The 27,963-nt window shown below is 28.7% G+C and overlaps 6 protein-coding genes across 11 annotated transcripts in view; 3 read left to right on the top strand and 3 right to left on the bottom strand.

The window, feature by feature from the left end:
• Positions 1–394: 394 nt before the first annotated feature.
• LOC122628476 (ankyrin repeat domain-containing protein 13C) lies at positions 395–5,174 on the bottom strand. Of its 5 annotated transcripts, none has more exons than XM_043810830.1 (11): positions 4,739–5,174; positions 4,456–4,666; positions 4,250–4,379; positions 4,078–4,119; positions 3,876–3,980; positions 3,663–3,794; positions 3,343–3,554; positions 3,144–3,275; positions 2,886–3,047; positions 2,410–2,810; positions 395–1,341 (listed from the first exon to the last, which is right to left on the bottom strand). In XM_043810830.1, the coding sequence occupies exons 2-11, from the start codon at positions 4,483–4,485 to the stop codon at positions 1,326–1,328; spliced, it is 1,362 nt and encodes a 453-aa protein (XP_043666765.1). In that variant the 5' UTR covers positions 4,486–4,666; positions 4,739–5,174; the 3' UTR covers positions 395–1,325. The 5 variants fall into 5 exon arrangements, with proteins under 5 accessions (XP_043666765.1, XP_043666766.1, XP_043666767.1 ...); XM_043810831.1 differs by having other exon boundaries at positions 4,456–4,661; XM_043810832.1 differs by lacking the exon at positions 4,456–4,666.
• Positions 5,175–5,897: 723 nt separating this feature from the next.
• On the bottom strand, positions 5,898–7,441 carry LOC122628585. The gene is made up of 4 exons (XM_043811002.1): positions 7,198–7,441; positions 6,501–6,735; positions 6,027–6,197; positions 5,898–5,940 (listed from the first exon to the last, which is right to left on the bottom strand). Exons 1-4 carry the CDS (start codon positions 7,394–7,396, stop codon positions 5,898–5,900), a joined length of 648 nt encoding a protein of 215 aa, XP_043666937.1. The 5' UTR covers positions 7,397–7,441.
• A 2,326-nt stretch (positions 7,442–9,767) lies between these two features.
• Positions 9,768–11,348, top strand: LOC122628584. Its single transcript, XM_043811001.1, has 5 exons — positions 9,768–9,995; positions 10,191–10,479; positions 10,577–10,768; positions 10,868–11,159; positions 11,259–11,348. The coding sequence occupies exons 1-5, from the start codon at positions 9,776–9,778 to the stop codon at positions 11,346–11,348; spliced, it is 1,083 nt and encodes a 360-aa protein (XP_043666936.1). The 5' UTR covers positions 9,768–9,775.
• A 410-nt stretch (positions 11,349–11,758) lies between these two features.
• On the bottom strand, positions 11,759–14,159 carry LOC122628334 (leucine-rich repeat protein SHOC-2-like). Of its 2 annotated transcripts, XM_043810544.1 has the most exons (5): positions 12,761–14,159; positions 12,486–12,637; positions 12,324–12,409; positions 12,127–12,231; positions 11,759–12,063 (listed from the first exon to the last, which is right to left on the bottom strand). In XM_043810544.1, the coding sequence occupies exons 1-5, from the start codon at positions 14,099–14,101 to the stop codon at positions 12,044–12,046; spliced, it is 1,704 nt and encodes a 567-aa protein (XP_043666479.1). In that variant the 5' UTR covers positions 14,102–14,159; the 3' UTR covers positions 11,759–12,043. The 2 variants fall into 2 exon arrangements, with proteins under 2 accessions (XP_043666479.1, XP_043666478.1); XM_043810543.1 differs by having other exon boundaries at positions 11,761–12,231.
• Positions 14,160–16,436: 2,277 nt separating this feature from the next.
• LOC122628351 (fatty acid synthase-like) lies at positions 16,437–23,727 on the top strand. Its single transcript, XM_043810571.1, has 15 exons — positions 16,437–16,654; positions 16,732–16,982; positions 17,062–17,293; positions 17,381–17,808; positions 17,905–18,198; positions 18,272–18,488; positions 18,563–18,723; positions 18,809–19,126; positions 19,207–19,512; positions 19,586–19,806; positions 19,872–20,152; positions 20,227–20,610; positions 20,680–22,520; positions 22,598–23,308; positions 23,413–23,727. The coding sequence occupies exons 1-15, from the start codon at positions 16,507–16,509 to the stop codon at positions 23,503–23,505; spliced, it is 5,886 nt and encodes a 1,961-aa protein (XP_043666506.1). The 5' UTR covers positions 16,437–16,506; the 3' UTR covers positions 23,506–23,727.
• A 1,883-nt stretch (positions 23,728–25,610) lies between these two features.
• Positions 25,611–27,963, top strand: part of LOC122628583 (fatty acid synthase-like) — an 11,777-nt gene continuing 9,424 nt past the window's right edge. Inside the window, exons 1-7 of the mRNA XM_043810999.1 lie at positions 25,611–25,809; positions 25,913–26,163; positions 26,244–26,475; positions 26,643–27,070; positions 27,153–27,446; positions 27,519–27,738; positions 27,812–27,960. Of these exons, the coding sequence (XP_043666934.1) occupies positions 25,662–25,809; positions 25,913–26,163; positions 26,244–26,475; positions 26,643–27,070; positions 27,153–27,446; positions 27,519–27,738; positions 27,812–27,960 (1,722 nt within the window). The 5' untranslated portion in view covers positions 25,611–25,661. The remainder of the gene's footprint in view (positions 25,810–25,912; positions 26,164–26,243; positions 26,476–26,642; positions 27,071–27,152; positions 27,447–27,518; positions 27,739–27,811; positions 27,961–27,963) is intronic.

Below are 27,963 nucleotides of genomic sequence, written 5' to 3'. Positions count from 1 at the left end.
CTCAAATATCTACTTGCAAATTCGTAATTCTACTTCTTAGAATATCATAGGTGAGTACATAACTACTATCCAATTTCTATACGTAATTTTTTGAAAAAGATAACGTTCACGTCGAATCCATCATGCTATCTTGGAATTAGTATGATAGGAATAGACTTTATATATGTTTCTTTCATTTTATAAATGAGAAGAGATACCAAGTTGATCAATACGAATGATTCCTACTCTAATTTTTTTCTTTTTTATTTTTATTTATTATTTTCTTTTTTTTTTATAAATTTTTACTACCAATAACTCACATGGAAAGAATCGATTAGATTCTAGAAAAGTTATAATATTTTTCAGTAAAATCGTCGAGTTAACAAATGGAATAAAAAAGAACCAATTACTACGGTTTCAGTTCCAAACAAATTTTATTTGATTGATCATTTTACCAGGAAATATTAAATTAAGAATTATTGCATATCGAGGTACATACGCAGTACAGACGGTCTATCATTTAATGATTGCATGTCGATATATCAAAAATTATGAATGATTTTGGTCGTGACTCAAGATGCGACGAAATCGATGTGATATCGATTATTTGATTTGAAAGGACTGATCGAATTCGAGAGTATTGTAATAGCCCATCTGTCTCAACTCCAGTCGAATTCATTTGTCCGATTCATGTGCCTTTCGGATTTATAGAAAAGGAATTTGATGAAAGTAGATATTTTCAAAGCCTTTCCACGTGCACATCAATATCATAATTCTATTGAAACGTTTCTTTGCACACGATTCTCAAAATACCAAAAATATTTATTATTGGCATTTTGATTTTTTGAAACACGCATGGCGTTTTTTAATTTACTCTTTTTTTCTTTCTATTTTTTTTCAGTTTTTCCGGTTCTTTTTTTGTTTTTTTTTCCTTTTTTTCTTTTTTTTTTCTTTTTTTTTTTATTTCCACCAACGATTATCTCTTACTCTCCGATCGATATAGTTTATTAATACAATAACGTGTCCATTTTTTGTTTTTGAGTTTAGCTTAGATAAACGAGTTATAAATCTATGTATCACAACCAAATCACTGTACAATTCGGAATGTTAGAAGTCATGGAAAAAGTTTTTCCTCTTCCATTTTTTTATTTATTTTTTTTCTGTAGGCATAATTGTACGAAGTATTCGCTCGGAAAATTTTTTAAGGCCGACTTCAAAGTAAACGTTATATCATCTGGTTGCGGCATTTATTTAGAATGCATAAAAAAGCATATGGTCCCATCGAACAAAAAATCAATGATACTCTTGATATCTTCAAAAAGGACCTTGTGAAAAATTCAGTTTACTTATCTTACGTCAAACCTGGAAACCACAAAATTCGTACGAAATGTTTCTTTCGAATATGGATAAAACAGAAAAAAGAAAATTAAAGATATGAATGAGCAACTATATATGTATATATATGTATATATATATATATATATATATATATATATATATATATATATTACGGTTATCTTTTGAATAAATTTAATAAATATATTTGACAGCCGCTATATGATGGACGGTTTTTTTTTATTGACCAAAATTTAGGCACATACGCTTCTGTGTTCTACTTAAAATTTAAGTTATACTTAAGGTTTCGGTCTTACGAATTAATTATAATGATTGTTTAGAAAAAGGATGAGAATAAGAGGTTCCATATTTATTTATGAAAATATTTAATTCAAAATTTGTATTCTAATACAAATTATTCTTAAAAGAGAAATAAGCCTTAAGTTTTACTTAAACTTTAAATAGATCCAGTGCTATCTATTGAATTTTAGCATTTCTTAAATATTAAGTCAAGATGATAAAAGATTTCAGTGGTATTACATATTCTATCATTGTCTTCGACATTATTTTAACTATGTTCGTAAGATCGGTTTCTCAGCCAAAGTAGCTTATATATGAATAATGAATGAATAACTATATGTGAAAATCTAATGCAATAAATCTATGCAATTGTAACTTATATATGAATATGAATGGATATTGCATTTTGAGATAAATTAATAAATTGAGTTCTCTCTCTTTCTAAGAATTATTTTGACGAGCATATAAATCTACAGAATAAAATTGTATGTTCTTAAACAGAAATGTAGGTTCAATTATGACAATTAGACATATAGGTAATAATTGGCAAACTTATGTCTGTATTTTAATATTCTTTTATAGATGATCTTGTGTGCGAAGGTTTGTACACTTTATGTCTTTTGGAAATGAAGATTATCGAAAACCCATTTCTGGTAATATTACTCCTAGAGACATCCGCTTCAGTATAAAATCGCTTTAGGTCGAAGCCTCAGTCCGATTCATTGCTTTAAAGACGGTTTATATCGTCATCGCTTTTATATATCTTGACTACTTCTATATATAATAGATTCTTACCTCATAGGATCTTTGAAGTAATCCGATGGTACTTGAAACAACTCTGGATCAACATCGTCACGAAAGGAAAACTCTTGAAATGTTATTTTTGCCGTAACGGTAGGTAAAATAGGTATATCGATCTTCACAGGAAAACCGGGAGGCAATTTCATCAGAACAAATTGTCTTAATTTGTTGAAATGCTTAAATGGTGCTACAACTTCCAGAACATTGAGTAGCATGTCTACTGTCAATGGAAAATCCGGACTCATAGCAACAGTTGCTTTGAAGGGCTTACTACTTTCTTTATAAACCATATTTCTGCCTAAAAGAGGACATTGTCCTGGAGGTGCAAGTTTATATTCTTCCCATGTAATATTCGACTCTGGTGGTGGATTTAAAGATGCTCTTCTCATAGGAGGCTGAAATAATTGAAGAACGTTAGAAAAATATTTCATTCTACATCACTAAAAGAGAATAAAATCCAAATTATTTACTTCGTCGTTTGCAAACCCTTGCGAATTTCCTTTTGTAAGGGATTCCATTATAGCTTTGTTCTTTTGCAAATCTTCTTCGCTCAAATGTTCCCGCCTCTTTCTACTTTCTAATACCATACCATTAATTTGATAAAAGTCTGCTGTAAAAGGTCCTACCATTTCCTATAAGAAATATTTCGTATCACGTCGCGTGTGATATTTTTTAAAACTATGTTTTTATGTTTTTAACTTTAATCATTTATTATTACCCTTACATACCCTTTTGTCTTCTCTAAAAATCCATCCAGTTTGGGCTCTAGTAAATGTTATACCTTTGGTTGACATTTGAGTGGCCATTATATCACTAGACATAAGGATATCAACCTCATTTTCAATTTCAACCTCTGTTTCCTAAAAAAATAATACTTATTATGATTCTGGAATTATAAAAATCCATTAAAATAAAATAAAAACGTACCTCGTATCTCAAACGCTGATAAAGTTTAGCCTTATTGTCAAGGATAGTCAGAGATTTGCCAGGTTTCTTATCTCCATTAAAAATAAACGATATGTCACCTCTTTCCCATCTCATGTCATTAAAGTCTACAAGAGTAGTATCCATTCTAATTGACGCTCCACTTTTATATATCCTACATATATCCGATGGTAATACTCTTGATAGTAGAGGCACTAAAAAAAATTAATTTATTACCATAGGTTATGTAACAACTTTAATGACCTTGAAAATATTGAATTATTCAAATGACATAATATATAAAAAATGTATCATCGTTGTACCCCAACTTTGAAAGTCCCATTTTAACTCCATATAAAAATCACCCATTTGGTGTAAAGCAGCAATTAAGCTCGGCCTTCTTTCCTCCATTTGTTCTCTTGCTTGTTGTTTTAGTTTTCTTACTAAAGATGATACTATAAGAAAATATTGTTACTTAGCTTGATGTTAATAATTGTTAATAACGTTAACAGAAATTTTCATTCGTAAGAACTAACTAGTTTGCCTGTCTCCGTAACTGATCGCTTCGGCTAGCGGGCTCCATCCAGCTAAATTTTTTACCTTGACAGGTGCACCATGGGCGAGTAATAACAGAACACATTCTGCAACATCATTTATTCTTTGCATTCTACTTAAGAAAATCTTATATTTAGCTATTTGTTATATTAGATATTAATGATAAATATTTCATTATACTACCTTTTCTTCCTAACATCACAGCTAAGTGCAGAGGTGTATTTCCTAAAAAACACAATATACCTTGCTTAAAATTCGTTTATTTATAAATAGAAACATTCAAGTTCAAATAAGTACTTGCTATACTACACACTTTCGAAGACTTTAGATTATTTGTTAAATTATTGAGACAAACCTTGTTTATCTTTTTGGCTGAGGTCATGCGTCCTGATTAATGAACTTAAGGTTTTTATATCCCCTTGAAAGATGCATTTATGAAGAGGATACTGCTCACTTTCAGTGTTATCAGCCATTGTAGCTTGTGTCTAAGATGATATTACAAATTAATGTTTAAATAAAATTACTTATATATTTTGTTTTTAGAGATGATCAAAACGTAACTTTAAAACAAATCATATTATCCAAAACCATAGATTATTAGATATTTTTTTCAAGGTTTTATAAAGCGAGCCTTCATGACTTTAAGCGAATGGTTGCAATTGATACTTCTTTACTATCTGTTGTTTGCCAAATCTTTTTTTACATTGTGTATTATTTTTAGTCCTTATTTAGAACATGTACATATTGTGGTTTCTCAATGACACATCCTTTTCTGCGATTGACTCTGATTTAACCCCAGTGGCAGAACATGTTGTTCAATCAAAATGTTGACATTAGTGCTTACCTTAATTAAGACTCAGCCTATTACAGAATCTAATATGTCAGTATAGTGCGCAATATACATATTTTGTGTAATATCACTAAAATTAAATCGTTTAATAGCAATTTCTACTTAAAGAATTTACATTTAACGTAGTGATCATCGTGTTATTATTACTAATATAACCAATAATAAAATGCACGTTTTCTCAATATCATGTATTACGCAAAAGGATTGTTAATCATAGAGTTGCTAAGATAAGTATAGAGCATCATGAAATGGCAAATTTATCTTGACTAGGCCTATGTTTCGACCCTTCGAACTATGTATTTTTTTTTAGTTAATTCTTCTGTTTATATTTGTACGAATACATCACAAAATATGATGGTAAACCAAACACATCGGTGTAAAATTGATATAGAAACGGCCGCTAATTACATCGATTTACTTTATATATCGATTCTTCTCTTTCGTCGATTAGTCGACTTTTAATACACGATACATCGAGTATCGATATATCAAATTATCGTATTATACATACACTTTTTTTTAAACACATAATTAAATATCGTTGTATTCATAAAAAAAATATCTATACACATCATACATACACACACATACATACACACACATACATACACACACATACATACACACACACACAAATATATACATATATACGACCTGACAAATATTAAGTTATATACTTATGAATTGATAAAAATACTGTTATGTAGAATTATTCAAATGTTTTTTCTTCTTATTGACTATAACCTTTATAACAAGAAGTCAATATAAAAATGAAAATAATACAATTTCTCTCAAATTCTGAACTTGACAATATCCTTATTTAATATACCTTCTAAGAATATCTTTTCTATCATAAAACATACAATTTTTTTTAATATACATACCTAACTCTTAGTCGTATACTTTTCATTACCTTTCGTATCGAAAAGAAATAGGTACACGAAAAGTTTGAATCGAGTTCTAAACTAATACGCTAGAGAGCACTAGTGAAGCGATATAATATACATTGATATTTCATGCTTCCATTCTTACACACATATCCTGTCTGTTCACACCTTATTTCTTTTCAAAGAAATTTTTAAGAATTTCGTTAATCAGACGAATTATCAATAATACGTAGCATCTGTTTTGTCTTGTTGATTTTCTTTTTTTCTTATTCACATGGTTTATTAATATCTGCTTCTTGCTTCATTTTTCTATAAAAAAATATATTAATGATTAAATAATATATTAAATAAAAAGAGTTTTAAAAAATTCACAAAACAAACCCTATTGATTTTACCTGTATTTTGTTCTACGTAAACGCACTTTAATTATATAAAAAATAATATATCCTATTAATGTTAACAAAGTTCCCATTAAACCTAACATTATTGCCAATAAGATGATATTTAATTGAGACCAAAAATCATCGTTTTCAGGGCTTTCAATTGGAACGATTGTTAATGGATAACTGTTAACAAAACTAAATGTTATTATAAAATTATTAGTAAGTCTATTTTCCTCTTTCTCTCTTTCTCTCTCCCTTCCTCTCTTTATCTATCCGATTTCATATTCGAAGGTTTGAATATATTTTACATAATTATTATAGATAATTATAAATTTAAATTACATTATAAATTTAAATTACATTATAAATTTAAATTTAAAAAAAGAAAAATACAAATGAAATATATGTAAGATATTTTTAGAATCACTAACTATGAGTCTTTGAAATAATTTAATATTGTCTATTTTCAATTATATTTCGACTAACGATGTCTCAGTTTCTTGTTCTCCTAATTTCTCGAATGGTTGATCCATAATTCTTTCCATATCCATTCCAAGATGTTTAAAAGTGGATTTGCCTAGCCACTCAGCTAGATCATTGCGACCTATTTGACGAAGTCGATGAACCAAGTCTTCATGGCTTTGGCCAAGACCTTCATCTGGAGAACTATTCCAATGAACTAGTTGTCTTATACACGGGATATCTTCTTCTACCGTGCGTTCTGTCCACACAATTTCTTTTTTTTTTCTTTTCTTTGTTTAACTTAATTATTATTTATTTCTAATTTCATACAAAAAGAGCCTACACACATATTCACTTTCATAAAAATATAATTAATTCGTACTGTACATAATTGTGAGCATCTTACAGTTCATAGCCTTTTATATTTTTATCAAATTATCAAATTATTTTCTAGAATAAGAATATTTTTGTTCTTTATTTATTAATCGTATAAGCTAATAAAAAATCTTTTAATATCTTGTTTATTCATTTTTTTTTTTTAAGAAATCTAAACATTCTTATAGCAAAAAAAATATATATTATATATATATGTGTGTGTATGTGTGTATGTGTGTGTAATTAATAGAAGGAATTTATTTATAGTTAACTTTTATGCTCTCATACATGTATATTATTAATATATCAATAAGTATATAAATATTTTTTCTTTGTTTAAATTTACCTGCTGCTGCCAAATTCATCGGCAATTCGTACGACGTGTAATGTAGAGCAGCAATAAGACGTCGACATTCGAATGGATCTAAACGTGCAGCAAGATATTCCAATTGACTCAAATTAATGTCGATCGTGCAAAAGGTATCATATAGTAATGCAAAATATACAAATAAATATACGATGAACTGAAACGCCAAGGTTTTCATTGATGGATTGCAATTATATAGGTTTAGGTTACAAACAAAAAATAAATGTTGATCAAAATTTTGTTAAAGATTGTCACGTTAATAAATCAATGCCACTCAGTTTTGCTTCTACATAAAAGTGTATATAAGGTGACTATAAATCAAATTGAGATCAATAGTTCTTTCTATACATGTACCGAGACATTAAAGATAATTAAAAATAAGTTACTTTGAATAATTTTTTAAATTTGTATAACAAATCGAAAAAATAAATATTATTAATATATTCAATTAATTTGTAATTATTAATATTTAATTATGTATTTAAAAATTGCTAAAAAATTGTGTACGCTTTCACGGGGATATAAATATAATTATTACAGGTCGCTTTAATTAACCTTCTCGATATCATCACATCTTTAATTTCATTAACTTTTAATATTTTTCTAACAATTATATAATAATCGTTAACGATGCTTAATAATTTTCTTCCTTGGAAATTGCTCAAATAAAAAAAAATATATATATGTACTTTGAGTTCTTATTATCTCTTGTGTTTCTTTTGAGTTTTCTTTCTTTTTTTTTTAAAACATTTACTACATCCAGTTGGCGATGGTTCTGCTTGAATACTGGACGTCGTTGTCATCATTGTCGTAGGTTGCGGCACTGGTTGCGTTACGTCCGGGCTTACTGGCTTGTTTTCCTTTTTTTGTATCTTTTTTACACCTATCAAGCCATTCTTCGATTCTCTCCTACCCTTTTCAACATCCATAATCTGCGATAATCTATTAGAAAATATATGAATTTCTTACATCATAAACTTGAACATATTTGTTATACAGATTAAATAAGAAATATTTTTTATAATTCCTACCTATCTTTTTTCTTTTTTCCTATCACCTTATATACTAAAGCCATTAATTTGTTTCTTAAATACAATGTGAAACAACAAGTTAAGATTATCGTTAAGATGACGATAATACAGACCATATGTAATGGCATTTTATAGGTAGAAATTTCTAAAAAGAAGATATATTCGATGAACGAATGTTAATAATTTTCATATAAAAAAATATTATTCTCTATAATGTACCCTTACCTTCTCCCAATTGCGTTCTATTTAAAGAAGGAACAAACGAATCTAAATTCATCCTGTTTTCTCTTTTAAAATCTTTTTTATTTTTGTTGTTTAGGATAATCGTAGTGTTTTTGACGTAATAATCTCTAAATATAAAAATAAAATATTGAAATAATTACAGACATGGGAAAATATTTATTATATTCGTTATATTCCTATATATTCTTGTCTTTTTATTTATAAATTTTTTATCTTGCCAAAAAGAGAAAAAAGATAATCTTGTTAAATATTCTTTTATAAGCAAGATATTTGCTTGTTCACTCCAATTAATTAAAAATAAAAAATAATTCAAATTATTATATTTAATGATTCCAGCAAGAAGAAAACAATTCTGTAACATTTAAAATGACCAACCTAATATATCACAAAGTATGTTTTTATAATTGTACATCGTACAATTTTCTGTTATAAATAAATTATCGTCATTTTTACACACCGAGTTAAAAAGTTTTGAATTTCTTCGTCGAACGTTGACGACAAGATGGTCTCGGTATTAATTTGTAATAAATTATTTAATCTCGATTGCAAATTTTTATATGCCGCGTCCCTTTTTAATTCGTTCATTTTGAATAAAGAACAAAAATCTTGTTGATCTTATCCTCCATCGAAGATCTAAAAAGAGATCACTGATTGTTCTTATAGAAGATTATATTATTTTAAATAAATTCGTACAAATATATACGTATATGAAGTTCGATAAAATAATTTCTAAATAATAATATAAATACTGCACGAATTCCTTTTTCAAAATATTTTTTGTAATTTATTTACTTAACCTTTTCTTTCTGCACTAAATATAAATATATTCTGACAATGTATTTTCAAAGATGTGTTTGAGCATATGTCTGTGTGTGTGTGTGTGTGTGTGTGTGTGTGTGTGTGAGTGTATCAAAATATCTACATATTAAGCGTGAAGATATTATCTATCGAATGTTTATTTTTTTCGTGATAATAACGGAAATGCCCGATGGTAAAAAAATTTTGAACTTTTTAAATATTTTTCTACGATGCGATTTGTACGTAACATTTATGTTGTAATCATTATTTTCATAACAGTAAGTTACTTATAAGCTTTCAATTTCTGCTTATCTATCTTTTAAATAATTTTTCGTCTCGATTCTTTTTGGGAATCGATTTTTATAATAAAACATAGGTTATGGTTTTTTAAATTATTACATGCAAAAATTGTATAAAATAAAAAAAAATATATATATATATACATATATATAATATTTTATCAGAAATATGGCTCGCTCAATGCAATGGTGGACAAGGATGATTTTGATCGAAAGGAACTTGAATATTTATCATTGAGATTAAATCCTTTGGAATGTTTTCGACTTATAAACATAATGAGCGCTTCGATGAAATATATTCCTGAGATACGGACGACAAGGATTCTACGAGAATATTTCAACAACGATGGAATCACAAAACGGGATTGTCTGATCAGACTTGAAAATTGGAACAATAATTATCTAGGTGCTAATATGGTAAAACAGAGTTCATATAACATTGAGGTCTTTTCTTTCAGTAACCGTATGTGTCGATTATTTCATTCATTAAATATGCCAGCTTAAAAAATCATCTCTTGAAAAAACTTATAAAATTGTTAATAATAGCGATTAATAATGTGTCTATGTATGTATGTTAAAAAAAAAATAAAAATAAAAAAAGGAGAGGAAAATTCTAATCGCGCCATGATGGATGTGACCTTGAGAATGTTAGGAAGGCCTGATCTAGCGAAATATGTAACAAGAAGTAGAAATGTCAAATCTTTCGATGCTATCGTCAACGATGACATTTCCAAGGGACAATCGCACCCAATTTCGAAACGAAATTTACATAAAAATGCAGAAGAAGGAAACGCGGGTAAGGAGAAGGAGAAAAATGACAAAATAAAAGAGAATTGCACGAATCATGAAAATCAGCACACCGTGTCTTCAACTGAAGGAAAAAAGACATCGTACGTTTGGTAAAATTTGTTTACTGTTATGTATTGAAATCAATCACTGTTACATACTTATTATTTATTCATTTTGTCATTATTTTTTATATTATAGTCAAGAGAAACCGTCAACTGAAGTAAGTCAACCAGAAGAAAAACAACCAACCGACACGACCGAAACTACATCATCGATGCCATGGTTGAATCTCTTCCTTCTTCTTATCTTTTTTTTCATCATTTCATGCATCATATTATTTTGCGTAACTCGTAAATGGAAACGTACAAAACTGATGGGCGCAAAACCGATGTAATTATTTAAATAACTTAAATTATTAACAATCGCATATACGTATATATATATAAAAATTTTTTTTTATTTATTTTTTTATTTTTTTTTGAAAAGTAGCCATTTAGAAGAAAAAGGAAAAATAAGTGGTTGCACATGCAATTGCTCGGATTTGGATATGGAAAGTGGATCGTTAGATCAAGGTTCTCCAAAATATCACAGAAATCGTAGGGCTGATCAAGAAAAATCTCGAATACTTTTAAAGAAACGAAAGAAAGAAAAACCGAGGGATGTATACGTTAGAAAATATCCTGACACGTGTGTTAAGAAAAGTTCGAAAGTTAAGGAGAAAAGAAAAAAGCATAAAAGTAAAAGAAAGTCCTTAAAAACGAAAGATCTGGACGATGGAAAAGTAAATGAAATTATATTTTTTGCATAATTACATAGTATGCGTTCATTTTTTATATCAAATTTTTTTTTAACATTTTCTTTCTCTATCTTTCTCTTGTAGTTGGATAGAAAGAGAATTCGTTTAAATGCCCATGATTTTAAGAATTATCCAGTTTGCGATTGTTGCAAATGTTGCGCCGATTATAAATGACGATAATTTCAAAGTATGATGTTTGAAAGTTTAACAGGAGCAAAAAACAAGAAGCATTTTGTGGTAAATGGACAACAGATTGCAAATGTTGGATTATTGCATGAAAGAGGTTTTTATATATGACATCTGATTTAAAATATCGAATTAATTTCGAAAAAAAGATTATTATTTTTTTGAATGAACAGGCATATATACCACTGTTGAAACTGATATAATAAATATCATGATAAGTAAATATATATATATATAAATATATATATATATATATCGTATATATTTGAAAATAAGAAAAAGCTTTGAAAAACAAATTATTTTGACTTTATTAGATTTTTTTTCCATAGTGCTTAAAATGGGAGCTCCAAAGTAAACAGATATCCTTCAATATCAATTTTTCTCGCGAACGATGATAGCGACGAAATCTTAAGATTTTCATTATTATATTATACTTTTTATTATTTTATTATACTTTATTTTTATATTATGTTTTGGTAGAAATCACATGTTCATTGATCATTTCTATATTTTCACATTAGTATCACTGTTTGCACATACAAGAATACATATATTTACATAAGTGTAATAAAAAGTAACAAAACATAAATATTTAATATTTTATCAAAAAATATATATTAATATTTATTTGATTTAATGGCAGTGACATAGACCAATTTTATTTTTAACTATGTTTCTAATTATCAGACATCTTCAAATTGACCTGTTTCAAATTCGGTATTCAAAGATAAAGTAGCATTATGTAATATTTGTTTAAGATGCTTACCAATTGATTTAGCATGTAAATCTGAGGGACAAAAATATGATTGAAAAATTTGTCTTTTATAAGCAAAGATAGGAGAACATTGTCGCGGTTTCGGTTCCCAATATTCTGTGAAAGTAACACATTATATTACATACTTTATATGATACAATATTGATAAAAAATAGATATTAGAAAATATCCCAATTTGTATATCTTACCATTTGGATCAAATTCATCTGCTGAATTTTCTGAGTCATCCCAATTTTCCTCAACCCATTCAGAAGAATTCTCTATTTCTTGTAATCTAGAGATTAACCAAGGACTTCAGTTATATAATAAGCATTAACTAAAAGTAATTAGAAAAGAAAAATGATACACACTCGTCATCATTAGTATTATATGTGTAAAATGAATGTAAAGATTCATTGCTATCTCTGCATTCAGACTTCTTTTTTAAACCAACTTCTCTATATTCTTTGTTCCAATATTCTAATAATGCTATTCTTAAATTTTCATAATAACTCTTCGTGATCTAATAATATAATTTATTAATGTAAAAAAATTGTATTTTGTAAAGTTTTATAGATAGTTAATTAATTTAAATTTTGTATTTTTATTAATTTTTTATATAGCAAAAATTTTGTAATTATCTTACCGGTAAATCATTAGTTGAAAAGTAATTTTGTTCAAGGTCTATTCCTTGTAAACAAGTTATATTAATATTAATATCTGTTGCTGCATAAAATTCATTATCATAAAGGTCCAGAAACTGTAAATTATTTAAATGCATCATAGAACTTGGTAAACAAGTTAATGCATTATAACTAGCTTTTAATGTTTTAAGTGATGTCAATTGACCGATAGAGTCGGGCAAACTAACTAATAAGTTATTATTTATTATCAAATTTTGTAAATTATGCAAGTCACATATTTCATCAGGTAACCAAGTGATGTAATTAAAACTAGCATCTATTGTTACCAAAGCCAGAAACTCATTTATGCATTTAGGTATCATTGGAATATTTGTTTTACAAGCATTTATTTCTTTCACATTAGATTTATTTTTTATATCTTGAATTGGTAAAACCCAAAAAGTATTTCCTTTCATTGTTATCTCATTATTACCAATATTTAAACTTTCAAGACATTTTAGTCTTTTAATGATTTCGCTTAAAAATTGTTCAGACAATTTACATTGTACCATGGATAATTTTTTAATATTTAAAACTGATATTTCTTCACTTGGAAAATTAAATTTCTGAAACACTGTATAATCTAATAATACTTCTTCCAATTTATAATATTTGTTAGTAAACATCCAATTTACAAATGATGGGCAGATATCATTTTCTTTTGCATAAAATCTTTTAATCTTCATACTGCATAATGGAACATTCAACATAATATGACTATTTTGTGATAAATCTAATATTTCCAAGTTGCACATTCCTATTCTGAGGCAATCAGGAATACATATAAAATTGTTATTAGCAAGAGAAAGATATTTTAATCTATTTAACATTTTATAAGTACATGGAATGTCTGTTAATTTATTAGAACTTAAATCCAAATCTTCAAGATTTGATAAATTTCCAATATTTTCTGAAACTTCTGTTATGTTGTTGTTATGTACTTTTAAAGATATTAATTTTTCCAGATCTCCAATTATACTTGGCAAATATGAAAGTTGATTATTATTAAGAATGAGATGTTGTAGATTTTTTAATACATCTAAATAATCAGGTAGATCCTTTAAATAATTGTCAGACAAATCTAATTTTATTAGATTAATTAATTTATTTGGCAAAAGTTCATTACTAGAATTATATGTATTTTGTATATATAGCATATTCTTAAAATTTCGTGATTCATTTGTATAATTGTTCGTTGGTACTGAGTTTGTATTAGATGATTCTGTAAGACATTGCCAACATTGATTTATTTTGCTCTCTGATTGTTCTTGATATACTAATATTTTCAGATTATCTTTCTCCATTTTTTAACAAAAATATATTCAATTATGAACAAGTGCTTTCAAATTAATTCTTAAATTGTCTCTCTTTTATGTATATAATTTATATGCAATTTTTATTTGATATAGATATTAATTTCTGAATATTTTCAATAGCACTTTAAAAAATACATCATTATATTTTTTATTAAGTATTTCTCTTTCATAACATTTCTTTTCTTGTAAAAGCACAGAAAGTATTTCATTTTACATCAATATATAGAAAATTGATGAAATGTTAGAGGTTATCTAAAAGTAAGAGATAAGCATGATTAATATATTATTATTAACTTAGATTAAAAAAATTAATAGTTACAAATATAAGATATCAATAGATATCTTATATAATAAAAAAAAGATCATGGAGAAAAGTAAAACAATATACATATATTATTAAATAAAAAAATATATACATACTTTTTCTGGAATGTCAAAGTATTTGAAGCAAGGTCGTATCTAGAAATATTTCCTGATTTTTGATGGTTCAAAAATTGATACATTGTGATTAGCTATATCATATAATTACGTAGTCAAATGCATGCATTTTATTGGATAGACAATAAAATAAAGAATAGTACATGATAAAATAGGCCAAAAAATGTTCAAATAAAATATTTCTTATAATATTAATTTTATGACCGTAATATATTAAATATAAAAACATTTTTACAATAACTTGATATAAAAAATGAAAGAATATTTTATTATATATTATATCATCACAGATATTACAGAAGTATTTTATCATAGACATTACAGAAGTACTTTACTTGAACTCATTCTATTTACATATGAACGAGTCGATATATCATGTAAATGCTCCATTCTATTTGATGTGCCAAGATTTGAATACTATTACAAAATTGCAATGGAGATCATTATTAAAAAAGAAAATATATCATTAATATAAAAACATCAATATTTTTAAGAATAACGAGAGGATGTACGATCATCATCATTATTATTTACGATAGTAACTATATATTCATTATATTTTAATAATCATAATGTAATAATCGATAATGATTAATGAGTATCGATTATGAGCGTCATCTACCTTGAGAAATATTTTTTCAAGCTCCTGTATGATGTATACATGTTGTATAACAATAAAGCAACGATTGCCTATCATTGGGCGCTTTTAAAAAATTCGTACGAATAAATTACATTGATAATGATAATATTTAAAAAAGTATAGTACGTGTTGTTTTATTTTTAGAGTACAATGTTCAACAATTTTAATTTTTTAATTTTCATTGTGAATAACGTCTTAACAAAAGATATCTTTATAAAGGTATCATAATCTCAGACTATTGAAAAAGACTTATTTCATTTAGAAATATATATATATATATATATATATATATATATATATATACATACTTACATACATACATATTAATGTAAACAAATTTTCACAATTTATAAAATGGTAAATTGAAAGATATGATCTTATTTTAATTATCTCGTCCACTTTAGTTTTTATAATATTAATATTAATACCAATTAATATCAATTTATATAAATTATATAAATTTCTTATATTTATATAAATGATATATTTATTTTTTTTTCATTCTTTGCTCGCACAAACAAATATTACGAAAAGAAAGAAAAAAAAAATAGAATTATTATCGATGTATGTCGTATTTGAATACATTTTCAAAATATTACAATAAAATTTGAATTGGAAGTATGTTGGATATTAAAATTTTAAATAGTTACGTCTTTTATTGCGTAGTGAATTGAATATCGTATTGTCGTGTCGACACATACATTAGCATTTTATTAATACTTATATGTAATTTACCTGGTCATGTTTAATATCAAAACAACATATGTTATGAAAGAAAATTTTTTTATAAAATCCGTGAAGAAATATTTTCTGTCGGTAACACTTTATATTAATACATTTGAGACGAAGATTTATTATATAAAAATCTTTCTGTATTCTCCGAGTAAGAATCTCTTTGTAAGAAACTTTCCGTGCGATTTTTTTGTCGAAATCATTTATCCTATTAATATAAATTAATATTTTATTTGTATTTCACTTAAAAGTAAATAGTAAGAAAAAAAAAAGAAAAAGAATTTAATTGAAAGTTAGCTGATTGAATTGAATTTGAAAATTGCTTTCAATCATTTTTAGTACGCGCGTTCGAAATAGTAGTAACTTTGACCCTACCTCTTTTTTAACGATGAGTATTGGAAACATAACATTGTACTTGCAAATGTCAATAATTCCCACTCCTAGAAAATTATGTCATCGACAGTATAAAAAGGTGATTCCCAATGAAATATTGTTATGTAAATGACAATCGTTTGTCGAATCAGTCGTATTTATTACTCCGCAATTTTAGTTCTTCTCTCTTAAAGTATATATCTCAATTAATATGGCTCCAGAAAAATTGGATGACGACGCAATTGTGATTTCTGGTATATCCGGAAAATTTCCAAATAGTAATAATATCAATGAACTAATTGAAAACCTTATGAATGGTGTCGATTGTATATCGGACAATCATTCGAGATGGCCCAAAAGTAAGATTATGATCGTTAACTTAATTCTATTTACGCAAATATCGAGAACTATGCACGATTAAATGATTTTTTCCTAGAATTTCAACAAGTTCCGTCACGTATTGGGATAATGCCAGATATTACAAAATTAGACAATATTTTTTTCGGCATTAGTTCGAGACTTGCGAATTCGATGGATCCAATAGTTAGGATGTTATCATCGTCTGTATGGGAAGCGATCGTTGACGCAGGATTGAATCCGATGGACGTACGTGGAGCGAACATCGGCGTCTTTGCATCATTATCTTTCGTAGAGTCTGATAAAACTGTTCTTTATGAAAAATACGAGGTTAGTAATTGAATTCATATTATTAAATAAGTGTTGGATAACATTTGGAGATCAATGCTCATCGATGTTATTGATGTAGCCACATGGTTTGGGTATGTTGGGATCCGCTCGTACAATGGCATCAAATAGAATATCCTTTTCTATGGACTTTGTGGGTCCAAGTTGTACCATCCAATCAGCTTGTATTGGTAGCGCAATGGCTTTAAAAAAAGCGATCGAATCTATACAATCTGGTGAATGCGAGGCTGCGATAGTCGATGCCGGAGTCCTTGTATTGTTTCCGAATATCTCCTATCAGTTGGGTCAATTAGGTAGAGTCAAATAAATACAATCAAATAAAATGTTCGGAACGAGGAGACTATTGAAACATTTTAAACATCAGAAAAATCGAATTTTAGGTTTATTAGCATCGGACGGTGTAACTAGATCGTTTGATGCAAAAGCATCGGGATATACGCGCAGCGAATCCGTAGGTGTCCTCTTTCTTCAAAAAGCCAAAGACGCCAAGCGTATTTACGCCGAGATAAGTGGTGCAAATGTGATGTTTGGCGAATGTACGAAAGATAACAGTGTGATGTACAATACCGCTGAGTTTCTAGCGCAAATGATGAAGGAAACGTTGGATCAAAACGGCCTAAAACCGAGCGACATAAGTTATATCGAAGCAGATGGTTCGGCAATCAAGAAAGTAGATCGGGAGGAATTGAAGGCGATAGATCTTGTTTATGGTCAAGATCGAAGTTCTTCCAATCCTCTTCTAATAGGATCGATCAAGTCAAATATTGGTCATTCAAGTTGTACTAATACAATAAATTCGATTATTAAGGTACATTTTTTCTCTCTTTCTCTCCTTCAAAATATTTTAAGTATTTAATATTAATTTATTTGATTATTGTGTATTAAGTTAATCCATAATTTTTAGGTACTCATTGCTATGGAAAAAGAAGTTATACCTCCGAATCTTCATTACGAGGAACCTCCAGAGGATGCTAATTGTCTTCGCGATGGACGAGTAAAAGTCGTTACAAAACCGACACCTTGGACGGATGGTTACGCTGCCGTAAACACTATCTCTTATGGTGGCTCCTTTTCTCACATTATTCTAAAACGTCACCCGAAAAATAAGAAAAAGAAAGAACTTTCAATGAATGATATACCTCGACTTTGCACAATGTCTGTTCGAAATAAGGAAATGTTAACAGAGATCTTTAATGCAGTAAGTGAACGATGTATGTTTTATTCGATATATCATACTTAAAGATCATGATTCACGCTTCACTTACGTTTAGTTAAAGAAGAATTATGAAGACGAGGAATTCAAACAGTTGATCTTTGATCTTAATGAAAAACCATTAAATAACTCTTTGTTTCGTGGATATATATTAATGCCACCAGATGGTAAAACAAATCCAGAAAAAATTGTAGAAGAAATTGTACCTATTATTGAACAATCTCAAGAGATCTGGTTCGTTTTTTCGGGGATGGGTTCACAATGGACCGGGATGGGTATGACAAATACTTTCATTTAAATCTGCAAGAAGTTGTATAACACGATATAAATTTAATATTATCTCTTTCAGGCGAATCTCTGATGAAGATACCAATCTTTGCAGAAGCAATAAAAAAATGCGATGAAGTTTTAAAACCTCGAGGATATGATATTGTGAAAATTTTATGTGACAAAGATCCAACGATATACGATAATATTATAAATTGTTTTCTGGGAATAGCGGCTGTCCAAGTAATTCATTGTCTTATATCACTAAGCGCCCTGTAGTGTTCTTCTTTTTCAAATAAATTGTGTTTTTATTATTCTTTTTACGTAGATTGGCCTAGTGGATATTTTATACGCAGTCGGTGTGAAACCAAATTATATGATCGGTCATTCTGTGGGTGAACTGGGTTGTTCTTACGCGGATGGTTGTTTCACCGCTGAGGAAATGATTTTGTGCGCTCTATCTCGAGGTCTGGCATCGAAAGAAAGCGATTTGATACATGGCTCTATGGCAGCAGTTGGTCTTGGTTATGAACAGGTGAAACATCTTTGTCCCGAAGACATCGATGTTGCTTGTCATAATAGTGCTGATAGTTCTACCATAAGTGGACCAACTGAATCCGTAAAAGCTTTTGTCAAAGGATTACAGGTAAACTTTAAGAAGTCGTCTAAAAAACAATTTTGATTGTAATAGTAATGTAAAACTAACGATCTTTATTCCCATTTTAGGAGAAAGGAATATTCGCTAAAGCCGTGCCATCTGGTAATATTGCTTATCATAGTCGTTACATTGCACCGGCTGGTCAAAAATTGTTGGAATACTTGAAAAAAGTTCTTCCTCATCCGAAAACTCGTAGTAAACGTTGGCTATGCACCTCTGTTCCGAAAAATGAATGGAAATCAGATAGAGCGCTCCTGTCATCGGCGGAATATCATACCAATAATCTTCTTTCCTCCGTTTTATTCGAAGAAGTCTTGACCATGTTACCAAATAACGCAATAACTATTGAAATTGCACCCCACGGACTTCTTCAGGTTTATTCATAATTGAAAAACATTTAAATTGTTTTTATTTGTACTATAAAATTCATGACATTATATTCTTCAGGCTATTTTGAAAAAATCATTGCACAGCAATTGCATTAATTTAGCATTAACAAGACGTGGCCATGAGGACAATACATCTTTACTTCTAACTACTCTAGGAAAGCTTTATAATCTTGGGTATCCTATCGCGTTGAAACAGTTATATCCGCGAATTCCATATCCTGTTTCTAAAAATACACCATTGATTTCTCCCCTCGTCCGATGGGAACATAGCACCAATTGGTAAATATGTTATTGATTTCAACTGCTTGCATAATATAAATAATTTTTTTATTCGTGCACGATAGGTACGTAAGTTTCTTCGAGGAGTCGAACACAACTTCATCTGCACAAAAAACGTTTATGTTGGATTTAAGATCAGATGAATTCAAATATTTGGAAGATTTTAGAATTGGTAACGATATAATAATACCTTTAAGTGTTTACTTGCATTTTGTTCAAGATATTCAGGTATCATTAGGAAAAGACACTGATCAATTTTTCATATTTGAGAATATTATTATTCACAATGTATTACTAAAAGTACCGGATAATGATATCCTTAAGTTGGCAATTATGGTATCGAAAGGTAAGTAATTGTAGCAATCACGTATTTTCGCATTATTAATAAATTAGTAAGTTAATTCGTTCGTTCGTTTTTAGGGTCGGGATTATTTGAAATATTGATTAACAATAATATTATGATAGCCTCTGGAACTATAACATCGACAAATATGTATCCAAAGGAATATCCTGATGTGAGTTCATTAAAAAAAGAAAAGCAAATATATACGAGAGAAGATTTTTATATGGACCTATTCATGCGTGGTTATGAATATGGAGAATTTTATAAATGTGTTAATAGACTATCGTCAACCTCTTCAAATGGAGAGCTTACATGGAATAACAGTTGGGTACCATTACTGGAAGGATTGTTCCAAGTACAAATTTTTAATAGCAATAATAAACATATATTGATGCCAAGTGTAATACAAAAGATCGTCATTAATATAAATGAATTCAAACAAGAAACGAACAAAGAAAAAGGTGAGATCTAACAATTTATTTTTCATTTGTTGTTAAGCCATATAAATATAACGGATAATTATTTTTTAGTTGTACCGATGAATTACAACAAATGGATCAACATGATAGCTTGTACAGGTATTGAGATGAGCGGTGTTGAATATACGGAATTAACAGCAGAAAACACTGGTGAGAATTTATTTATGGACGAAGCTCGATTTATTCCAAACGTAGACGAAACGCAGATGAATATGATCGACGTTTGCCACATAGTACTAACATTACTTTCGGAAAATATTTGTGAAAATACTACGAGAAAGATAATGCTGGTAAAAGAGTCGGAATCACATGATCAAGATAATATTTTAGAATGTTTCGATAACATATTGGAGACAACGAAGCATAACTTCGAAATAAAATGCGTTGCTAAAGAAAATCTTAATCAGATGCTTGACGAAAAGTTTACTTTAATGATCATCGACAGCACTCATTTTAATGATATAAGAAATATTATTAATAATACAGATAAAAAATCATTTCTATTGATAATCGTAAAAATGGAAAATCAAGATAAACTAATTGAGGCACTTACATATGTAGGATTAAGTCTCATTCTAAAGAAAAAAATAGTTTCTGGTCGTACGGTTTTGCTTTTACGAAAAGTTGAGGATTCAAAGAAACTAATTGTCATTAAAAATCAAGACAATTGCATTGATCAACTGAAGAAGAGTTTAACAGATTCGAAATATGACAAAGTTATCTTTTTGGTGAATACTATTACAGAAAAGAATGTCTTTGAGACACTTCGAGTTCTGAAACAAGAGCCAGGATACAAAAAACTTCAAATTTTCGATCTACAAAATTCAAAAGCACCAAAATTTTCGCTTGAAAATACATTTTATCAAAACCAGATAAAATTAAACCTTCGTCAGAACGTATTGTCGTCCGATAATGTATGGGGCGCATACAGTTGGGTGCCATTGTCTAAGAAATCTACTTCTTCGTCGCGTTGGCGAGCTAATATTGAGAAATCTGGTTCATTAACCTTGACCGAAGAATTACCGTTGATCAAAGAGAAGGATAAAAGTATTGTTAAAGTAGAGTATGCTGCATTCGATTTAAATATTTACGAGCATTGGTTAGACAATGACGTTAGTTTAGATTCTCAGATATGTATCACAGAATATTCAGGAACAGACGAAAAAGGTCGGAGAGTAATGGGACTTGTTCGGAATTTAACGATAACGAATGAGATCTATCTCGATCCAGATTTTACTTGGGTAATTCCAAACTCTTTGAGCTTCGAAGATGCTGCAATAATGCCTCAAGTTTATTTTGCAGCTTTTTGCATTTTAAATTCGAACAAATATTGGTTAACTAGAATAAAAACTATTTTAATACACTTTGGTGCTAGCGACCTAGGACAGGCTCTTATTCATTTATCTTTATCCTACAAATTTGATGTCTATACGACTTACGAAACGGATGCCGAAAAACGAGTCATCCAGTCTATTCGACCACGTATACCAGATTCTCATATCATATCTGTTGATAACTATAAACATTTCTTACTCGATATGACGAATGGCAAAGGCATGGATTTCGTTGTTGCAAGCTATTCGATCTTGGACGATCTCGAATCTTCTTTAGACGTTGTCGGATGTCATAGAAATATCGTATTGGTTTACAATTCTAAAATAAGTAATCACGGAACTTTTGGTACAAATACTTTTCTAAAGGATATTCGTATGTATAGCTACTGTTTGCAAGATTTAATGAATTTATCAGCGAAAGTGAAAAGCAATATAGGGGAGTTGATGAAAAAAGCTCTACAAGCGGGTACCTTAAAACCACTTATTTCCCGTAAACTTCATTTTCCAAAAACGACGCAGGAGGAAAGTAAGATAGAAGTTAATCAACGTTACGGAAAAGTAAGCGATATTGATATTTGACTTATTTTCATGAATAGTTATACTGTTAATATATGAACGTAATATTTTCATTTTAGGTAATAATCTCTCCGTTGAAACAGGCTAAGTCTGCTTTTATTGTACCTAGCTTATGTTTTGATAAGGACAAATGTTACTTCATTGTCGAGGGTTTGGACAGCTTTGGTATGAGATTGATAAAATGGTTGATTGATGAAGGTGTTACAAAGTTATTCGTAGTTTCTAAAGAAATACGCAAAGAGAGTGAAGAATACTATCTAAAACAATTGTGTGAACACGGAGAAAGGCTTGTCTTACAAATGGGGGTTGATTTGACGAATGCGAAAGTGGTACAAAAATTATTAAAGGAAGCTTCTTCTTTAGGTCAAATAGGTGCTATTTTCGACTTACAAAGAGCAAATAAAGAATTTTTGTTTTCTTCATTTAATTCGATCACAGTCACTCAAATATTTGATCAAGAATCAAGGAGACTTTGTCCATCGCTCGAAAAATTCGTTGTTTTCGAGTTTTATGATGAGAACGAAGCCTCTTCGGAAGTCTTTGCGATGGAAAAAGTTTGTAAACAAAGATCAATATCGGGTCAACATGGAATATTTATTCTTATACCTAATTTATTCAAAATGACACAATCCCAACTTGAACCGAAGGCAGAATGTTATTTGGAAATGGTGAATTTGTTGAAACGGCTGAAAGTTTTATTCAAAATGAACTCTTCCGTAATCTTTTTATATCACAAAATTGTTAAAAAACCTATTGTTATTGAAAAGTTGGTAAGATATCATTGTTATCCAAATGATGAAAAGAAATTATTAATTAAAAAATATAATTTGGCAATGCTTCATTCTGTAATAATTATTTTTTCTTTCTTTTGTAGGAGGAAGAGGATATGAATGAGGAGGAATATGATCGTAAATGTTTCGAGAAGTATTTATATGTACAACAATCAAACAATGAATTATTTACTTAATTTAAAAATCTCAATAATTTACATCATCTTAAAGAATATTATTTGAAGCAATAATTTTTTCTCGGATATACACACAACAGACACACGCAAACAATGATTTTTATTTATAACACGATTTGCGCTTAAGATATTCTATCAAAGAAAGTTCGATTGAAATAGATACATAAATTTATTTTATAGATTGTTGTTAGTAATAAATAAAAGATATATTTATGATTTTAAGGTTGCATAAAAATCTCTTTTTCTATACGCTCCAATAATTTTATATTCGACATAAGTTATTCATAATTTATTATTATGAAGGTGAAATATATTGAATTATTATATTTACGTTTAGTTAATAATTAATCGCTAATAACAAAGTATTCTTTATTTACTTATAGTAAGGTATAAACATAACTTTATATAAATATTGGAAATTTTCTTTTTCTTTTAATAAAAGTGAATTTTGATTATTTAATACTTTACTTACGTCAATTAACAATTGATTCAAGAATACTTATAACTCGCGTAAAATATTAATATCTTCAATTGAAAAAGACGATGTGTAGGTACTTGTTCATATAATGATTGCTTTCGAGGTAAAAGTAAATTTTATGAAACATTCAAAACTTACTATTAAGAAAAATCAATTAAATTATCAAAAAATAAGATGAATATTAACAAGTACAGAAAAGATGTTCGTAGGATATTTTATTATTACTTAAATAATTGCATTTTAAATGAAGAATTTTTATGAAGAATTTCTTGTCATTCCAACGTCATTCTATGCATCAATTATTTATTTTTATTTTACATATACATATTTTTATTTAACATATTACATATTTTTACAAGAATTTATTTATCAACGGAAATGACGAAAGTGACTTATTGAACTATTTTATTATTAATGACCAATATTTGCTATTACTGCCATGAACTTAGAACGTTAGTATATTAAAAAAATCTCTAGAATAATCGCGAGAAACGACAAAAAAATAAATAAATTATAATGTCTCATTCGATGAAAGCAGTATTTAAAATAGAATTTTAATATTCGAAGGTCATCATTACAATTTTAAACAGTTCAACAGTTCATTCTATGCGATATGGTTTGTCGGGTAGCATACATTAGCATCTTCTTACTTCATTTAACTTATAAAGAAATCAAAACGAATGGTTAAATGCAAAATTTCTATACAATCGTCGAAATATATAAAATAAATTTATTATAAATTTTTATTATAAATAATATTCTATACACATACACACACACATATTAGGATTAAGTACTTGTAATTCTAATTGATTTCTAATATCAAAATGATAAATTTTTAATTCTTTAAATACTGTTAGCTATAGAAACTAATTTGCTACGAATTTATTATTTACACGTTTGTTTTAAATTAATTAATTACGTTTATATATAAAAGTAAATAATACTGTTAATTGGAAGAAAACGAATTTATTTTAATAAATATAGTTTAAATAAATATGATCTATATAGTAGACTTAGTAGACATAGTTACATATGTAGACTATATTTAAATAAATATAGTCTACAAAAGAGTGCTTGTCCATAATGCTATATTTATAACAACGTTATTAAAAAAAGATATATATATGTATGTATCATATGTTTTGATAGTTGTATGAGATAATAAAAAATCCACTATATGGAAACAAAAAAAGATTTGAAAACGATTTGCATCGAATGAAAGTGTTAATGTTATCATTAAAATAATAAAAAACATTTTTTGTATCTTGTCGAATTCTAAGAGGTAACAAAAGTCAAATACAATACAGATATACATAGGCTCAAATGTAAATAATTAAAAAAAAGAAAATTTGTATTCAAAAGTAATTAATAATTTATATTTAATGCACTCTTCTCGTGAATATTTCTTGTATCCGGTTTACGTCTTTTAATGTGTAATTAAAGTGCCTTCATTTATTCTATAATAATAAATATATGCGATAGCATTCAAATTATCGATGACATCAATTTAAATTTCAATTATATATATATATATATATATATATATATATATATATATAAATAAATAAAAAGGTGCTTCGTGAAATACTGTAGTTGAATGAACAGAGCTGTAGTTAAAAGTATTCGTCTACTTGCTATAATATTTACTTTTTCAAGTGTTCACGTGAAAGCAACTATGACTTTAGAAAATTTGGACGATGATGCAGTTGTCATTTCTGGAATGTCCGGAAGATTTCCTAAAAGTGGGAATATCAACGAGTTGATGGAAAATCTTATGAATGGAATAGATTGCGTTTCCGCAGATCATAACAGATGGTCCATAGGTAAAGATAAATAAAATTAGTTCTAATGTAAAGATTTATTCGATTTAAAATAATTTTTATTTGACAAACATATCTTCTTTTTATTAAAAAAATATCTCTTCAGAAAACATTAAAATTCCGTCACGTATTGGAACGATGAAGCAGATAACAAAGTTAGACAACGTTTTCTTCGGTATCAATGCGAAACTTGTTAACTATATGGATCCGACGGTCAGATTGACAACTGAAGTTACATTCGAGGCGGTCATTGATGCTGGAATAAATCCTACAGAGTTACGAGATACAAAAACTGCTGTTTTTGGTGCACTCACCTTGAATGAGTCAGATAAAGCTCTCTTTTATGAGAAATTGGAGGTAAGCAAATAAATTCGTATTAAAAATTTCATCTTCAATTACAACATTTCAATAAATAATACATTTCTTTGTGAACGTAGCAAAGTGGACTAAATCTATTAGGATGTTGCCGTGCTATGATATCTAATCGAATGTCATTCTGTATGGGACTGGTTGGCTCAAGCTGTACTATGGACACAGCTTGCACATCCAGTGCGTTGGCAATTACTAAAGCGTACGAAGCTATAAAGTGTGGAATTTGCGATGAGGCAATCGTTGATACTGGAGTTGTAATCTTGCATCCACAAACATCTTATCATATGTATGAATTAGGTAAAACAAAATAAATACGATAAAAAAATGTACTTGTTTATTGCAGGAATAATGAAATTTCTATCTATATTTTTATCTTTTAAATGTTCATCGAAATTTCATGAAATTTGGAATGCAAAAGATTTTTCCATTGGAGAAATAACAACGTCAATTATTTTGATTGTTAGATTTGTTGTCAGCCGATGGCGTGAATAGATCTTTCGACGCAAAAGCTTCTGGATTCTCGCGAAGCGAATCGATAGGTGTTTTTTTCCTTCAAAAAGCAAAAAATGCAAAGCGTATTTATGCCGAGGTTGTTAATTCAACAATAATGTTCGGCAAAGCAAATATAAGAAACAGTTGTTATTTTGCTACGGCCGAATTCCAGGCAGAAATGATGAAGCAGACATTGAAACAATGCGGTTTAAAACCCAGCGACGTAACTTATATCGAGGCGGATGGTACAGCGATCAAGGATGTAGATCGCGAGGAATTAAAGGCGATAGATCTTGTTTATGGTCAAGATCGAAGTCCCTCTAATCCTCTCCTAATCGGTTCGGTCAAATCGAATATTGGTCATGCAATATGTAATAATACAATAAATTCGATCATCAAAGTAATTCATCTGGAAAAACTTGAAATATCTATATAAATTTATCTAGAATAATTATCGATTAATTTCACTTCACTTTTTCTAGGTAATCATTGCTATGGAGACAGGAGTTATACCTCCGAATCTTCATTACGACGAACCTCCGGAGGATGCTAAATGTCTTCGAGATGGACGCGTAAAAGTTGTCACAAAACCGACACCTTGGACGGATGGTTATGCTGCCGTGAACACTTGCTCTATCGGAGGTTCCTTCTCTCACATTATCTTAAAACGTTGTTCGAAAGAAAAAAAAAAGAGAGAGCTTTTACCAAACACAATGCCACGACTTCACGTAATTTCTGCTCGAACCGAGGAAATGATCTCTACGATCTTTAATAGTGTAAGTTTTCTATTTTTTAATCGTATCGATCAGAATAGAAAATTATCATTTAAATCTGATGATACCGTTTAGCTGAAGGAGAATCAAGCAGACGATGACTTAGCTCAATTAATCTACGACATTACTGTAACTCAATTCCCACATTCTCTGTATTCTGGGTATATAGTAATTCCCGAAGTTGAAGCTGCAGATGCAGTGTCATCGATCGATTTGATTCCTGATAATGTGATTGCACATTCTCGACAAATCTGGTTTGTTTTTTCAGGCATGGGTTCACAATGGACCGGAATGGGTATGGCAAACATTTCATTTAAATCTGCGAGAAATTACATAACACGATATAAAATTAAAATTGTCTCTTTTAGGCGAATCTCTGATGAAGATACCAATCTTCGCAGAAGCAATACAAAAATGCGATGCAGTTTTGAAACCTCGAGGATATGATATTGTGAAAATTTTATGCGACAAAGATCCAACGATATACGATAATATTATAAATTGTTTTCTGGGAATAGCG

The sequence above is a fragment of the Vespula pensylvanica genome, chromosome 4 (genome assembly GCF_014466175.1).
Source record: "Vespula pensylvanica isolate Volc-1 chromosome 4, ASM1446617v1, whole genome shotgun sequence".
NCBI lineage: Eukaryota > Metazoa > Arthropoda > Insecta > Hymenoptera > Vespidae > Vespula > Vespula pensylvanica.
This window is presented reverse-complemented; position numbering and strand designations above follow the sequence as displayed.

Coding starts and splice junctions, on each gene's coding strand:
- LOC122628476 (XM_043810830.1), bottom strand. CDS start 4,485: ATGGTTTTGGATAATATGATTTGTTTTAAA. Junction 4,380..4,455: donor ATAATATGATTTGTTTTAAA/GTTACGTTTTGA, acceptor ATATCATCTTAG/ACACAAGCTACAATGGCTGA. Junction 3,981..4,077: donor TGTGATGTTAGGAAGAAAAG/GTAGTATAATGA, acceptor ATGATGTTGCAG/AATGTGTTCTGTTATTACTC.
- LOC122628585 (XM_043811002.1), bottom strand. CDS start 7,396: ATGAAAACCTTGGCGTTTCAGTTCATCGTATATTTATTTGTATATTTT. Junction 6,198..6,500: donor GAACAAGAAACTGAGACATC/GTTAGTCGAAAT, acceptor TTTTGTTAACAG/TTATCCATTAACAATCGTTC. Junction 5,941..6,026: donor TTACGTAGAACAAAATACAG/GTAAAATCAATA, acceptor ATTTTTTTATAG/AAAAATGAAGCAAGAAGCAG.
- LOC122628584 (XM_043811001.1), top strand. CDS start 9,776: ATGGTGGACAAGGATGATTTTGATCGAAAGGAACTTGAATATTTATCA. Junction 9,996..10,190: donor TTGGAACAATAATTATCTAG/GTGCTAATATGG, acceptor AAATAAAAAAAG/GAGAGGAAAATTCTAATCGC. Junction 10,480..10,576: donor ACTGAAGGAAAAAAGACATC/GTACGTTTGGTA, acceptor TTTATATTATAG/TCAAGAGAAACCGTCAACTG.
- LOC122628334 (XM_043810543.1), bottom strand. CDS start 14,101: ATGGAGAAAGATAATCTGAAAATATTAGTATATCAAGAACAATCAGAG. Junction 12,410..12,485: donor TATAATACTAATGATGACGA/GTGTGTATCATT, acceptor GTTAATCTCTAG/ATTACAAGAAATAGAGAATT. Junction 12,232..12,323: donor AGATGAATTTGATCCAAATG/GTAAGATATACA, acceptor TTACTTTCACAG/AATATTGGGAACCGAAACCG.
- LOC122628351 (XM_043810571.1), top strand. CDS start 16,507: ATGGCTCCAGAAAAATTGGATGACGACGCAATTGTGATTTCTGGTATA. Junction 17,294..17,380: donor CTATCAGTTGGGTCAATTAG/GTAGAGTCAAAT, acceptor ATCGAATTTTAG/GTTTATTAGCATCGGACGGT. Junction 23,309..23,412: donor CTATTGTTATTGAAAAGTTG/GTAAGATATCAT, acceptor TTTCTTTTGTAG/GAGGAAGAGGATATGAATGA.